The sequence below is a fragment of the Fringilla coelebs genome (assembly GCF_963513975.1).
Source record: "Fringilla coelebs genome assembly, chromosome: 9".
NCBI classification, from domain to species: Eukaryota; Metazoa; Chordata; class Aves; order Passeriformes; family Fringillidae; genus Fringilla; species Fringilla coelebs.
Window position 1 is genome coordinate 639,705 of NC_140067.1, and position 15,236 is coordinate 654,940.

The 15,236-nt window shown below is 52.0% G+C and overlaps 1 protein-coding gene across 1 annotated transcript in view; it reads left to right on the top strand.

Moving 5' to 3' along the window:
- The window catches only part of NEGR1 (neuronal growth regulator 1), a 173,234-nt gene that overhangs the window by 89,144 nt on the left and 68,854 nt on the right, over positions 1–15,236 (top strand). The window contains exon 3 of the mRNA XM_084211542.1: positions 8,792–8,917. Within this exon, the coding sequence (XP_084067668.1) occupies positions 8,792–8,917 (126 nt within the window). The remainder of the gene's footprint in view (positions 1–8,791; positions 8,918–15,236) is intronic.

The window sequence follows — 15,236 nt, forward strand, 5'->3', positions numbered from 1 at the left end:
CTTGGACCGAGTGGAGGAGTGGAAACTCGCTCAGGATATATTTGTGTTCGGGACAAGCAGAGAGCCATCATCTCAGAAACCATCCCAGGCAACAGGGGCTGAATGAGCCACGCTCCTTTAGTGCTGGCCCACCAAAGCCTGGCCTAACTTCCCTCTCAGGGGAGGCTGACGGTGCATGGCAGCCACATCCCCACGCTGGGGTGAGGCAAACACAGCTGGCCCTGCCAGGCCTGTCCAAACATTGGTCACAGCCAGACAAAGTGCTGCAGGGTGGGTGCACAGCAGTTCCAGATATCCCCGAGGGAGGGACCATCAGGAACTGCCTGTGCAGAAAAGGAGAAAGGGACAGGGCAGGTGGTGACATCCAGGGGGGGCTGTGTAATTGAGCTGCAGGTTTACAAAATCCCGGGCTGGGCTGGGCTGAGAGGGACCTTAAATCCCACCCAGTGCCAGCCCTGCCATGGCAGGGACACCTCCCACTGTCCCAGGTGCTCCAGCCCCAGTGTCCAGCCTGGCCTTGGGCACTGCCAGGGATCCAGGGGCAGCCCCAGCTGCTCCGGGAATTCCATCCCAGCCCCTCCCCACCATCCCAGGGAACAATTCCCAATTCCCAATCCCCCATCCAGCCCTGCCCTCTGGCAGTGGGAGCCATTCCCTGTGTCTGTCCCTCCATCCTTGTCCCCAGTCCCTCTGCAGCTCTCCTGGAGCCCCTTCAGGCCCTGCCAGGGGCACTGAGCTCTCCCTGGATCCTTCTCCTCTCCAGGTGAGCACCCCCAGCTCTCCCAGCCTGGCTCCAGAGGGGCTCCAGCCCTGCAGCAGCTCCGTGGTGGAATTCCCTGAGGATTGGAGTCAGTGGTCCCTGGGGCTCCCTTTTAGCTCTGAATATTCTGTGGGGCTGCGCTCTAGAGAGAGCTGGGGCTGAGAGGAAGGACCAGGAATTGCTTTTCACATCAGAGCAAAACGCTTAAAATGGGAAGTAAGCAGAGCCATATGGTTGGGATACAGAGAAGGGGGAGTGATGCAGCCAGAGAACTGTCAAGGGAAATTATTTTAATAACTATCTTGGGAATACGATGTAAATCTGTCATTCAGGCTCGCTGGAGAGAGACTGAACCTGCAGAGTTCTCCAAAAGGAAAAATGCAGAGTTACAAGAAATCATCTCAAATCATTACAGCTCTTTTATTTAGTTCCTGTGACAGCATGAGCAGCAACAGGTATATCACTGTTTACCTGTCACAACCCTCTAATATTTTCATTTTGCCTGTAAGGAGCAGTGATGAGGTTTTACCTCTAATTTTCCAGTCTAGAACTCTTTCCTTGGTACTTCTTGTGCGGCAGGAATCCTTCCCTGAAATTCCCTTTGCCCATGTTGGAATTTGTGTTCAAAATTTGTACATCCCTGTTTGAGTGTACAAATCCTGGGACAGGGACAGGGGTGGCTGGAGCTGGGCCAGGGGAGGTTAAGGTTGGATTTTAGGGAAAGGTTCTTCCCCCAGAGGGTGCTGGGCACTGCCAGAGCTCCAGGAGCACAGGGTGGGATTGTTGGGTGTCTGCAGGGCCAGGGCTGGGACTGCTGATCCCTCCAACCCAGGAAATTCCATAATTCCGTGGTTTTCTGACTCCAAACTTGCACAGCCCCTCCAGCAGCCTGCACACCCTGGGCGCAGCTCTTCCTTTGTCTGCGAGGATAAAGAAAGGGGAATCCGAGTTTATTTTGAATTATTACATTTTATTGCTTTTCTGGCTGAGCAAACAGTGGTGCTCTCGCTGCTGGTGGGAAATCGAACCTTGCAGGGTTTAGGTTGTGGCTGGAAAGGGGAGCAGCGGGGTTTTAAGGGGATAATGTGTGTCCTTATGTAATAACAGCAGCTTTTTGACACCTTCTGGAGGAGCAGGACCGAGGAGGGAAGGGCTGGGGCTGGCTTTGGCAGCCTGGGAAGGTGGAGGTGTTTGCTGGGATCCATGTGCTGGGATATTTATGGGGTTTTGCTGGTATTTCATTGGCCTCCTTTACCCTGAAGCTCCTCAATCACAGAGACCTTCAGGAGCTTCCTGGGACCAGGAGCTTTTGGAGATGTTCAGACTGGTTTATTCAGATTTATCCAGGCTCTGTTTAACTGACCAATGCTCATCCTGTGCCACCCAGCTGTCCCTTTCTTACCCTGGGTAAACTCTTCTCTTCTTGTCTCGCCTTAGTGAGGCGAAAAAATGAGTCCAGGGGAGCCCTGGTTTTACCAGATAAAATCTTGTATTCTTTCAACCTCTGACTGTTTTCATAGTTACAACCATTCCTCTCCAGCCCCATCTAACCTGGCCTTAGGCATTCCAGGGCCAGCCAGAGCTTCTCTGGGCAGCCTGTGCCAGTGCCCAGGAAACAATTCACAGGCTCCCCTCTTTGCTGGTGCTGGCTGCAAAGCCATCCCTGCTTTTCCAGAGCCCTGTCCCAGCCCTGTGTGTTAATGAGCCCAGCAATGGGGCCCTGCTCAGCCAGCAATCAGTGCCCAGCCGGGAGGGCTTTGGCTCCAGCCACCAGGAGGTCGCTTTTTTTATCACTATTTTTGCCCTTTATAACTTTTTGGCTCCATTTCCATGATTAAACAGTTGGCAGAGCTTTGATTGCAGAGTGCTGCTCGCTGAAAGGAGCTCGTGGAGTGTCTGAAAGCTTTTCCAGGGAGTGGGAAAAGCTGAGCTGCACCTCCTGCTCCTCGTGCTCTGTGGTCCAGCAGTGTCCCACTGGGACAGGTGAACATCCCAGCAGTGTCCCACTGGGACAGAGGAACATCCCAGCAGCGTCCCACTGGGACAGATGACCTGTCCAGGAGGGCCCCACTGGGACAGATAAACATCCCAGGAGTGTCCCACTGGGATAGAGGAACATCCCAGCAGTGTCCCACTGGGACAGAGGAACATCCCAGCAGTGTCCCACTGGGACAGATAAACATCCCAGGAGTGTCCCACTGGGATAGAGGAACATCCCAGCAGTGTCCCACTGGGACAGATGAACATCCCAGCAGTGTCCCACTGGGACAGAGGAACATCCCAGCAGTGTCCCACTGGGACAGAGGAACATCCCAGCAGTGTCCCACTGGGACAGAGGAACATCCCAGCAGTGTCCCAGTGGGACAGAGGAACATCCCAGCAGTGTCCCACTGGGACAGATGAACATCCCAGCAGTGTCCCACTGGGACAGAGGAACATCCCAGGAGTGTCCCCCTGGGACAGAGGAACATCCCAGCAGTGTCCCACTGGGACAGAGGAACATCCCAGCAGTGTCCCACTGGGACAGAGGAACATCCCAGGAGTGTCCCACTGGGACAGGTGAACATCCCAGCAGTGTCCCACTGGGACAGATGTCCTGCCCAGCAGTGTCCCACTGGGACAGAGGAACATCCCAGGAGTTTCCCCCTGGGGCAGATGAAGTGCCCTGGCAGGAGGAAGGGTGGAGAGGCACAAGCCACAGCTCAGGTCTCACCCCAGTGAGATTCAGTGGCACAGAATTCCCAAACAGGATCATTCCTTTCCCACTCACGCCCCGATAATGTCCTCGGATGGTCTCAGATGAGCACAGCACAGAAAACAGGTGGAGCTGGAGTTCTGAAGGGCAGCGATGCCCCAGGATTTACAGAGATGAGGGTTACTGCCACGGGTCTCAAGGAGGGAAAGGATTCCTCCCCAGCTTAGGGAAGTGCCACTCTTGTGAGCCCTTGTGTCACGCCTCGGCGCTGGCAGGAATTGGAAATAAATGAAGGCTGGAGATGAAACCATTTCTCTTCCCAGCCCACCCATCATTTATTTCCTCAGCCCCACTTTGCCAAAGCTGCTGTGTTTGAGACAAATTGTGTTTAATTAGGAGGAGGTGGAGACCTTTAGGCAACGCTCTTCAATCAAAGTGCCTGGAGGAACTAATCATGGAAATGCAAAAGCAAAAGGGCTGGGAGCTGTCCCCGCTGCTGACTGATTGTCAGAGGGGAGGGCTGCTTCCAGCACAGGCTGGGGGCTGGAAAAACTCTCCTGATTTAAACCTGTGCTCAGCACTCTCTGGAAAGGGTGCTTGTGGTGGGGGCATTTCACTGCTCTGTAAATATTGAGCTCATTGAGTATGAAAGGAAAAACAATATAAAAAGTATAAAAGCCACAGCAATTTTCAGTAAGGATTGATAAAAAATGTTACTACCCAAAGCACAGTTATCTTTTTTTATGATCGATCCTTAGGATGCAAGATGAGTAACCACACAAAGGAGTTTGCTGGAAATAATTCTTGGAGATGTTCAGGGTTGGTTTTAGTTTAGAATCAGGGATTTGGGGCGTGGCATTCAGCGTTCAGGGGATCAGTGTTGTTTCCAGGGCACAGGATGGAAACAGAGCCTGGCTTTTCCAGGCAGGTGGAGGATTTATTTCACCAGGGCTGGAGGGAGAGGACCCAGGGAATGGCTCCCACTGCCAGAGGGCAGGGATGGGTGGGAGATTGGGAATGGGGAATTGTTCCCTGGCAGGGTGGGCAGGGGCTGGGATGGAATTCCCAGAGCAGCTGTGGCTGCCCCTGGATCCCTGGCAGTGCCCAAGGCCAGGCTGGACACTGGGACACCCTGGGGCACTGGGAGGTGTCCCTGCCATGGACACTGGGACACCCTGGGACAGTGGGAGGGGTCCCTGCCATGGACACTGGGACACCCTGGGACAGTGGGAGGGGTCCCTGCCATGGACACTGGGACACCCTGGGACAGTGGGAGGGGTCCCTGCCATGGACACTGGGACACCCTGGGACAGTGGGAGGGGTCCCTGCCATGGACACTGGGACACCCTGGGACAGTGGGAGGGGTCCCTGCCATGGACACTGGGACACCCTGGGACAGTGGGAGGGGTCCCTGCCATGGCAGGGGTGGCTCTGGGTGGCTCTGAGGGCCCTTCCAGCCCAGCCCATTCTGGGATTTCATCACACAAACAGTTTGGATCCCCTGGTGAAACCCAGGCAGTTTTCACCCCTGCAGTGGTTCCCAGTTCTGGGAGCCTTCAACGCTGCTCCTTGATGCAGTTCTGGATTTTGCAGCGCAGGATTTTCACCTGACAGAGTGAGCCTCGCTCAGCCCAGCTTTTAGGGGGATTCTCTGCAATCCTGACATTTGGAACCATTTTAACAATATTTAACTATTCCATTGCAACCTGCACTGGGTTTGGGTTTTTCCTCAAATCTTTCCTTTGATTACCTGCTGTGTTTTCCCCTTTTTTTCCCCTCAAAAGGATGGTTGGACATGATGTTCCCAGAGCTCTTCTCCAGCCTTAATGATTCCATAATTCCATGGTTTGACTGTTCTGGCTGTCTGTGGTTTTCCAGGCACAAGTTGCTTTGTCCTTCTGATTACAATGGGAAGAACAGGAGAAGGAAAGAACAGGAATTTTGGGTTTTCCTTCCAGGCTGAAATCCCTGAGCCCGTGAGGCAGGGAGGGTTTGGGGCAGGGAAGGCTGAGGATTCTCAGTTAGTGGGGATGGAGCTTAATCACCCTCATAAGCACAGTTTAATTTTTCAATGGATTTCTCATAAATACCAATTATTATGCCCAAGCCATAAAAAGAAGAGCAAAATCTGTTTCTTGTGTCCTGGCAGCGACTCCCAGCTATTCCCCAGGCTGATGAAATTGATTTATCCTGTCCCTCAGAGGAGCCCAGGGCTCCCCTGCTGCTTCCAGCCCCTCCACCAGGCAGCTCAGCCCAGCAGGGTCCCCAGGGTGTCCCTGCAGCCCTGGGGGCTCAGGGGGACAGCCACCCTGAGGACTGAGGAGGGGACAGCCACCCCATGGCCTGGGCAGCTCCTGCTGCTGCCAGGGCCGTGCTGCTGGAGGGAATTGATTGTGGAATTCACTGGGGAATTCACTGGGGAATTGTGGAATTCATTAGGGAATTGTGGAATTCATTGTGGAATTCATTGTGGAATTCATTGTGGAATTCATTGTGGAATTCACTGGGGAATTGTGGAATTCATTGTGGAATTCATTGTGGATTTCATTGTGGAATTCAATATGGAATTGTAGAATTCATTGTGGAATTCATTATGGAATTGTGGAATTAATTGTGGAATTGTGGAATTCATTGTGGAATTCATTGTGGAATTCATTGTGGAATTCATTGTGGAATTCACTGGAGAATTGTGGAATTCATTGTGGAATTGTGGAATTGTGGAATTGTGGAATTGTGGAATTCATTGTGGAATTCATTGTGGAATTATTTGAGGAACTGTGGAATGAATTTTGGAATTATTTGAGGAATTGTGGAATGAACTGTGGAATTATTTGAGGAATTGTGGAATGAATTTTGGAATTATTTGAGGAACTGTGGAATGAATTGTGGAACTGTGGGGCTGGGGGCTGTCAGCTGAGCCAGGACCCCCTGGGTCAGGTGCCTGACAGACAGCTCCTCCCTGCCCCCTCCCAGCACACTGGGCTGCATTAGAAGGGGTCCCCACCTGCTTTAACCCTGCAAATCCTGGAACCAGGTGAGCCCAGGTCCTTCCTGAGCCCTCTTTTCCCACAGCTGAACATCCCTGGTTCTCCCAGTTTCCCTCCTGCTGCTGCTCCCCAGCCTTTGGTCACACACCTGCCCAAAAAGGGTAGGTTTAGATTAAAAATATTGTGCAAAAAGGGAAGGGTTTACTTTAAAACATTAACATTAAATTAATGTTTTAATTTAACATTAAAAAGAAAAAGCCAGAGGAGTGCAAAGCACTTTCCATGCTGGACCCCCGCACCAAATGTACTTGGGAGTTTAATTCCTCTTTCCTCCTTGTTTATTATCTCATTCCTCTGGCCTTCTGTTAATCCATTTTCTGAATAAATGTTTATTTGCTGCATTATTTAATTTTTCCCCTGACCTTCACAGCTCCACGTGATCTGGGTGGGAGGCAGGAGCTGCTGGAGTGGGGAGCAGCTCTGTGATGGGTTTAATGTGCACTCCAGGCTCAGCAGAGCAGATTTTAAATGCCAAACCTGCTCCTAGATCAGAGTCTTTGGAGGTGTGGGAAGAAATACGGATGCAAAACAAACAGTTTTTAATTCCTAATAAATATTAACATTCCGTTGCGGTGCTGCACAGATATTTGAGACATAATTAATAAATTCCAGAGATTTTAGTGATCTGAATGTAATGATCCCTATCAGCCAGTAAATAGCAGAAAAATTAGCAGCATACTGATACAGCAGAAATCCTGATTTGTCTCAAACCGTGAGGCTCCAGAAATGCCGTGGGAGCCAATTTCTATCCCTGGCAGGACGATGTTCCTGGGAAATCAGTGCCAATAATAACATGCAGGCTTTGCCATCAGCCCAGATCAGCCCCGTGGCTTCTGTCGCCTGACAGGATCACACCGTGCAGCTGGGCTGCAGCTCTCTGCTCTTTGGGGTTATTTTAATTAATGGACCTCGCAGATCCATCCCTTCCCTAATTCCATTTTGGAAATGCATCGATGCTGTGACCTGCTCAGTGTCATTGTAACGAGACTCACAGACATCTTCAATGAGCTTTGATTTAATTTCCTCGCTGTAAAGCCCAGATTAAAGGAGAGCCCAGTCAATTAGGAATGGAACAAAGCTCGTACTTAAGAGGAAATCACTTAATCTGCACTCTGTAAGTCTGGAAAATTCTCCACCTTCTACCATGCCACAGCTCCAATCTCCCCTCAGAAAGACTGGAAAGTTCTTGGTGGGAAGCCCCAAAAAGCAGCAAAAGCCTGCACATTTCTTGTGGGTCAGATCTTTGTGGCTTCAGCAAAACCTGGGGAGGGTTTGTGCCTGTCTGAGAGCCCAGGCTGGGCTGGAGCCCCTCTGGAGCCAGGCTGGAGAGCTGGGGGTGCTCACCTGGAGAGGAGAAGGATCCAGGGAGAGCTGGGGGTGCTCACCTGGAGAGGAGAAGGATCCAGGGAGAGCTGGGGGTGCTCACCTGGAGAGGAGAAGGATCCAGGGAGAGCTGGGGGTGCTCACCTGGAGAGGAGAAGGATCCAGGGAGAGCTGGGGGTGCTCACCTGGAGAGGAGAAGGATCCAGGGAGAGCTGGGGGTGCTCACCTGGAGAGGAGAAGGATCCAGGGAGAGCTGGGGGTGCTCACCTGGAGAGGAGAAGGACCCATGGAGAGCTCAGAGCCCCTGGCAGGGCCTGAAGGGGCTCCAGGAGAGCTGCAGAGGGACTGGGGACAAGGATGGAGGGACAGGACACAGGGAATGGCTCCCACTGCCAGAGGGCAGGGCTGGATGGGAGATTGGGAATTGGGAATTGTTCCTGGCAGGGTGGGCAGCCCTGGCACAGGTGCCCAGAGCAGCTGGGGCTGCCCCTGGATCCCTGCAGTGCCCAGGGCCAGGCTGGACACTGGGGCTGGGACACAGCAAAGCCAGGGAGAGAAAAGCCCCAGCTGGACAGGCACTGGGTGAGGCAAATGGGGGAGCCCCAAAGCAAGAGGAAACAACAAACTAAATGGGGTTTAGTCCTCTCTGTGAGCAGCTCAGATTCTCCAGGTGCACATAGAGCGGCTGGAACAGCATCATTAATTTTTAAAAGCACCAGAAAAACCCAATTTTGTCTCCTTTGCAAGCTGCCAGGAGCGAGCTCAGCCTGCCCTTTAGCAGGAGCATCCATCTCCCAGGAGCTCTGCTGCAGCTCCTGCCCTGCACACACACAGGAGCTCCTGCTTTTGGAGGGGGTCTGGAGCCCAGGGCTGAGCTCCTGGGCCACCCTGGGGAGGGTCTGCAGTGTCCCTGTGTGTCCCTGCTGGTGGCCCCAGCCCCCTGACAGCCTGTCCCTCTCGTTGCAGTCTCTCCCAAGATATTCCGGATCTCCAGCGACATCGTGGTGAACGAGGGCAGCAACGTCACCCTGGTGTGCCTGGCCACGGGGAAGCCAGAGCCCTCCATCTCCTGGAGACACATCTCCCCCTCTGGTGAGTGCCTGGGCATGGGACAGCTGTGCCACCCTGTCCCCTGGGCCAGCTCTGGGCTGGGGTCCTGGGGGCTCCTGGAGCACAGCTGGGCAGAGCTAAGGAATGAGGGGGATGGACTAAAAGGCATTCACAGCACACACTGCAAGGGCCAGGGCTCTGCACTGAGGTGGACCCAGGAAAAACCCTTAGGGTTTTCCTCCTGAGAAGCTGAGAGGCCTCAGGAACAAAATGTGAGCAATGATTGTTTGCTGCTGTGCAGTGCAACAGGTGGGTCTGGGATGGGTCTCACGTGGTTGTTTCTAATTAATGGCCAGTCCCAGTCCGGCTGTCCAGACTGTCTTGGTCAGAGACAAACCTTTGTTATTCATTCCTTTTCTATTCTTAGCTAAGCCTTCTGATGAAATCCTTCCTTCTATTCTTTTAGTATAGTTTTTAATATAATATATATATCATAAAATAATAAATCAGCCTTCTGAACATGGAGTCAACTTTCTCATCCCTTCCCTCACCCTGGGACCCCTGTGATCACTGTCACATCAGGAGTTCTCACACTTTTATAAGTTTTGGTCCATTCCCATATTGTGGATCAGTGTCCAGTTCCAGGTTCTGCAGTCCCACCCTCCAGGCTGCTCTCCTCCATTCCCTGTTTTTTGCATTTTGGGGCTGGAGCTGCAGCGCTGTCCTTGGAATAGGATTGCTCGGTGTGCCTGAGCTGTGGGGAGAGCTGCTGGCACTGGGTGTAGGGTGCAGGGTGACCCTGGGGCTGGACAAGGATTGTTCTGTGTGCCTGAGCTGCAGGGAGAGCTGCTGGCACTGGGTGTAGGGTGCAGGGTGATCCTGGGGCTGGAAAAGGATTGCTCTGTGTGCCTGAGCTGCAGGGAGAGCTGCTGGCCCTTCACATGAAGCTCAGAGTCACACACCAATGCAGCGCAGAGCCTGGGCAATGTGAAAGCTCAAACTTCAGGCATCACCCTAACACAGGGATGAGGACAGAGCACCCTAAATATGCACATATGTCCCTACATGTGCTGTAATTGCAGTCATGGATCCACCAGTTCCAGTTAAAATCCAAGCTGGGATGGAATGAGGAGCACCCAGGGCTCCCTAGGAATGGGAAATGAGAGTTAAACACAGGAACAAGCCGTGCAGTAGGTTGAGCTGGCTGTCATTTCTTGCCCTGGGATTTTTGGGGTGTCAGGGTTGTGTGATCCTGGTGGGTCCCTCCCTCAGATACTCCAGGACTCCTCACCTCTGAACCATTACTTTGTGGTGCAGTTTATCAGAACGGTTTTGCTGAACAAATTAAATGATGTGTATAAAAATTGTGAACAAAATGGACACAGAAAGCATCCCTGCTGTTTGATATTTCCATGTATCCCTTTGGCTCCTCAAAGCACACCGAAGGGAAAGGTTTTGGCCGATGTCAGGGCCACTGCAGCTGCTCCCTGTGAGCAAAGCAGGGGCCCTGGGGAGATCCCTGCTCTGGAAATGAGCATTGTGTGCTCCCCAGCTCTGTCCCAGGCACTGCCTCCGTCCCTGGGACTGCAGTCAGAGCTGGCTTTGCAGGAGCACTGCTCTGCTCCCCCAGCCTGTGCAAAATCCGTGTAATCACAGACCAGAAGGGCTCCGTGGCTGCCACAGCCTCTCATCATCCTGAGGAACAGTTGGCTTTACAAAGCAAGATCTGGGAAAAAACCCTCACTTTTGACCTTTAAAACAATGACAATGAATTCGGCCTGAAGTGTCCATCAAGGGACTAGAGGAAAAATTCAGTTGTAGCAGAAAATGGATTTTAACTAAATGTCAAATAAAATTTTATTGGAAGCCCTGGTGATACTTTGGATTAATGGCTTAAAGCATTTGAGTGGCTGCAGAAAGGAGCTGGGGTGGTGTTCCTGGAGGGGGAGGAGGGGAAAAGGAGAATTATTGCACTCAGGCTGCAGCAGGGGCTGAGGGGGAGGCAGAGCATCCTCACCTGGAGTTCAGGCAAACTGCAGAGATGGCACCTGGGGACACGGGCAGGGCTGGGTCCAGGGGCTCACAGGCACTTCCCAACCCAACAGGATCTGTGGAAATTAATGCAGGGAGTCAGAAGGGCTTCCAGAGACCCCCCAGAGGTGTTCCTTGCTCCAAGGCCCATCCAACCCCAGCCTGGGCACTTCCAGCCCTGGGATCTGGGATTCTGTGCCTGGGGAGGGAGAGCACAGGAGCAAAGGGCTTGGGCTCAGAAATCCTGTCCAGTGTGGAGGGAGCAAGGCCAGTGCTTATTGTAAATCACAGGTGACTCTGGCCAAGGGGAGAGGATGAGGAGGAGGGCCCCATGGACAGCAGGTGAATTACTTTATTCTACTGTACTATACCATACTGTACTATATTATACTATACCATACCATACTATACTATACAATATACATTTAATCTAAACTGGATGTGCCAAGCACTCACCCTGCACACACTGCCCAGCATCTCTGACTGTCCACACACACACACACACACACACACTGCTGGCCCTGCCAGGCCAAGGGAACAGAACACCCTCACTTTGGGTAAACAATTTCCATATTGCATCCTGCTTGGGCACCACGGGCACAGCAAGGGATAAGAATTGTTCTCCCTTTCTCTGCAGCTCCTCTCCTGCCTCAGCCTCATCTGCACTTGCTAATTCCTGCCCGTTCTGGCTGTAATTCCCAGCGGCACTAATGAGGCTCCCGGGCAGGCAGCGCATCTCCCATCCAGCACTAAATTATATTAACCAAGCATATTTAGAATATTCTCAAATTGTTTGTCAAAGCTGCTGCTAAAAGATAAGGAACTGAAATCTCTGAATACAAATGACTCAATGTAGACTAATTCCAGGATATGATCATGATTTACATCAACACAGCCTCGACTCGCATGAGGTCGGATTCAATTTTTCTGAACAAGAGATAAATTGAACCTTTCGTAGGAATAAAAATAAAATGCATTTCAAGGTGATTTTTAAACTTAGTCCGTAAATTATTGGCCTGGAATCTTTATTGTGCATGTTTAACTTGCAGTCATTATGTAAATGCTCGCCTTCTATAAATATTCATTACACAGCCCCATTATGTAAATCCAGCAAATCTCCCCACTCAGCGTAACAGCGTCGGGGCTGCGGGTTGTAATCTCCAAATCTGTATTGTTGAAATGTCACCCGAATAAATTGCAGGTATTACTTATTTTGTTCTGACATTTCCCAGCAAAGTGCAGCATCGATAGTTTAGGAATGAAGGCAGAATGCTAAAGGATGAGCTCTGCCAGGGACCCCGCTCCATTTCAGCTCTGCCGTGTCCCACCAGTGCTGGGCAAAGCCCTGCTGGCAGCAGCACCAAGTGACACTCAGAAACCTCCCGAAAAATCCTTCCTCCCTGCCGAAATTCAGGGGCTGTGCCTCGAAATGCGTCTCCACTTTGTTTTTGGCAGCAGTTTCCCGAGGGGAGCTGCCCCAGCTGGGGCAGGAGTGGGATGCTCAGGGAGGCAGGGACAGCACAGGGGCGGTGGAGTGAGGGTGAAGGAGGGTCAGACCCGGGATGGAATTCTTCCCTTTGAGGCCCTGAGTGCCCAGAGCTGCCCTGGATCCCTGGCAGTGCCCAAGGCCAGGCTGGACACTGGGGCTGGGACAGGGGAAGGTGTCCCTGCCATGGAACAGGGCAATGAGATGGGGTTTAAGATCCCTTCCAACCCAGAGCACTCCAGGATTCTGGGATCCCTGGTTCCTTCCAGTCTCATATTTTCCAGTTCTTCCCCGCTCTCTTCCCCTTTTCTCACGGTTTTGTCTCCATCACTCCTGGCCAGCAGGTTTCCCAAAGCAGGAGGATGAGTGGGTGTAGGGACGGGCTGCATTTGGGGGAGCAGGGCTGCAGGTGCCCTGGGTAAAGGCAGGTTTTCCCACGTGGAATGCCAGGCAGGTCCTTGGCAGCTCGGTGTTCATTCTGTCCAGCTCTGCAGAGCACTGCTGTTCTTTGAGGGAGGGATTGAGCAAAGCCTCCCTAAATCCCCAGCAGCAAACCCAGCTGGAGGTGAGGCAGCCCTGCCAGAGCCTGGGCTCCCCCTGCCCCTGACGGGGAGGAGAAGGGCTCTGCTGGAGTGCCAGCGCCTCAAACCTGCATTTCCAGGCTGCAAATCCTCAACTGACAGGAATTATTATCGGATTTCCAGGGCTTTGCCTGTGTGCAAAGGGCGAACTCTTCAAATGCTCCCTCTCCTGCTTACAGATGGCTTTAAAGCTGGAAGTTTTAGAAGGAAGTTTCTGGCTCGTTTCTTTTTTCTTCTAACTCCCAAGCAGGGAGCAGATGTTGCTGGGGAGGATGTGGCTGTTGTTTTCCCCCAGCTGCCCCAGAGCAGGGCAGTTGTGCACTGTGGATCTCCGACCAGAGAGGAGCTGCTCTGCCCCTGCCTCCCTGCACACCGAGGGGCTGCCCCAGAATCCCCCCCCAAAGGGTGGGAAGGGTCCCACGCTGCCCTTTCCTGACTCTGCAGCTCCAGTTCCACCGGCAGGGGCTCCACAGCCTGGCAGGGACCTGGTTAGTGCTCAGGAGCACATAATCACAGAATGATCCTATGCAGGTGCTTTTAGTGAAGAGCTCTGGGTGTCAGGGGTACAGACCCAAATCTGACTCCAACCATACAGCCAGGATGAACATGTTTTATATTCTATCGTTATAGAACTGTCATGTTGATTATTAAACTTATATTGTTCTACTGTACACATAGATTTCAGCTAAGCAAAGCCTCCCTTAAATTTCCAACATAGTTTCTTGTGATTCTTCTTATGGTTATATAATAATTATATTTATTTACTAAACAATCACCACATCTAACAATTACATCATTTATCATACTGCTTATGCAGGTGCAATTGATCTGGGAAAACACAAAGCCTACCATTTTCAGATTCTATCTTTGACATTTTCCAGGACTCCACTATCAACCTCCTTCCCCAGGCTGCTTTGCACAGGGAGATCAAACCCAGGAACGGTTTTCTCCTGGGTCAGCAGTCCTGGAATGGTTTGGGTTGGGACCTCAGAGCCCCCCCAGTGCCAGGGGCAGGGACACCTCCCCCTGTCCCAGGAGCTCCAAGCCCTGTCCAGCCTGACCTGGGACCCTGCCAGGGACAGGGACAGGGACACCTCCCAGTGTCCCAGGAGCTCCAAGCCCTGTCCAGCCTGACCTGGGACCCTGCCAGGGACCCAGGGGCAGCCCCAGCTGCTGTGGAGGAAGCTCTGGTCAGCTGGAGGCATGGATGAGCAATGTTCCCTGGAAAACACCCCAACCCTGCCCTCCCTGGGACGTGGGATGGCTCAGGGGGCCTTGGCTCCCCCACCAGCCCTCCCTGTGAACAGTGACATTCACGGAGCACTGCTGGTGGCCTGGCTGGGTCAGCCCTTCCTGCTGCCTCTCAGGGAGCTGAGGGTTTTTATGAGGATTTGATAAGAATTTCATGGCCCGCTGGTTATCCTGGAGGGATTGTTCAGCTGATGAAGGCATAGCTTGTCATTAAATCAGTGGTCCCTGCCATCAAACACGGGGATTAATTAACAGTTTAAAGGCAGCAGAGCACCCTGTGGACACGGCTGGGTGGGATTCCTCCCTTTGCCTTTGGATCAGCAATAAAATCACTCCCAAAGCACAGCTCTGGGTGAAAAAGGCCACGTCCTCTGGGCTCAGTGATGGGGATTTTGGCCTTTTCTCTGTACCAGGACCTCGGGAGGTTTGGTATCAGGCTCCAGCTCAGTGACATCCAGGGCCAGGAGCCAGTGCTCTGCTGAGGGGACATTGCCTGCACTGGGGCTCTCTGAGAGACACTCCTCCCACCAGGACCATTGCAGACCTGTGAGCATCCCTTCAGGAACAATTAAAGGCATTCCTAGAAATCCTCAGGCCTTCTGAAAATCCTTTAAAGAAATCTCTTTAAAATACACTTGTCAGGAGAAGAATACTCCGGCTAAGATGGTCAAATAATTGGGGCTTTGTGAAGGAACTGAGGGACAAGAGTGAGATCAAAATCTTAGTGAGATACAAACTAAAACTGCCCAAAAGCATTGCAGAGAAACGAGCAGGATCTTTTTCTTTCTGACAATTTTATGATAAATGGGAAGCATTTCTTGCTTTTCAATAAAAGTAGATGAACTCATTAATAACTCATAGAATGCCATGAAAATGAGAGTTTTTAATGCAGGCTGAGCTTATTCCCACAGATATCAGTTCATTTTTACCTGAGAAGCGTTGCACTCTGAATGAGCAGTGTGTGGATCTCAGGAGATATGTCAGAGCTTCAATTATCAGAGCCAACCCAACA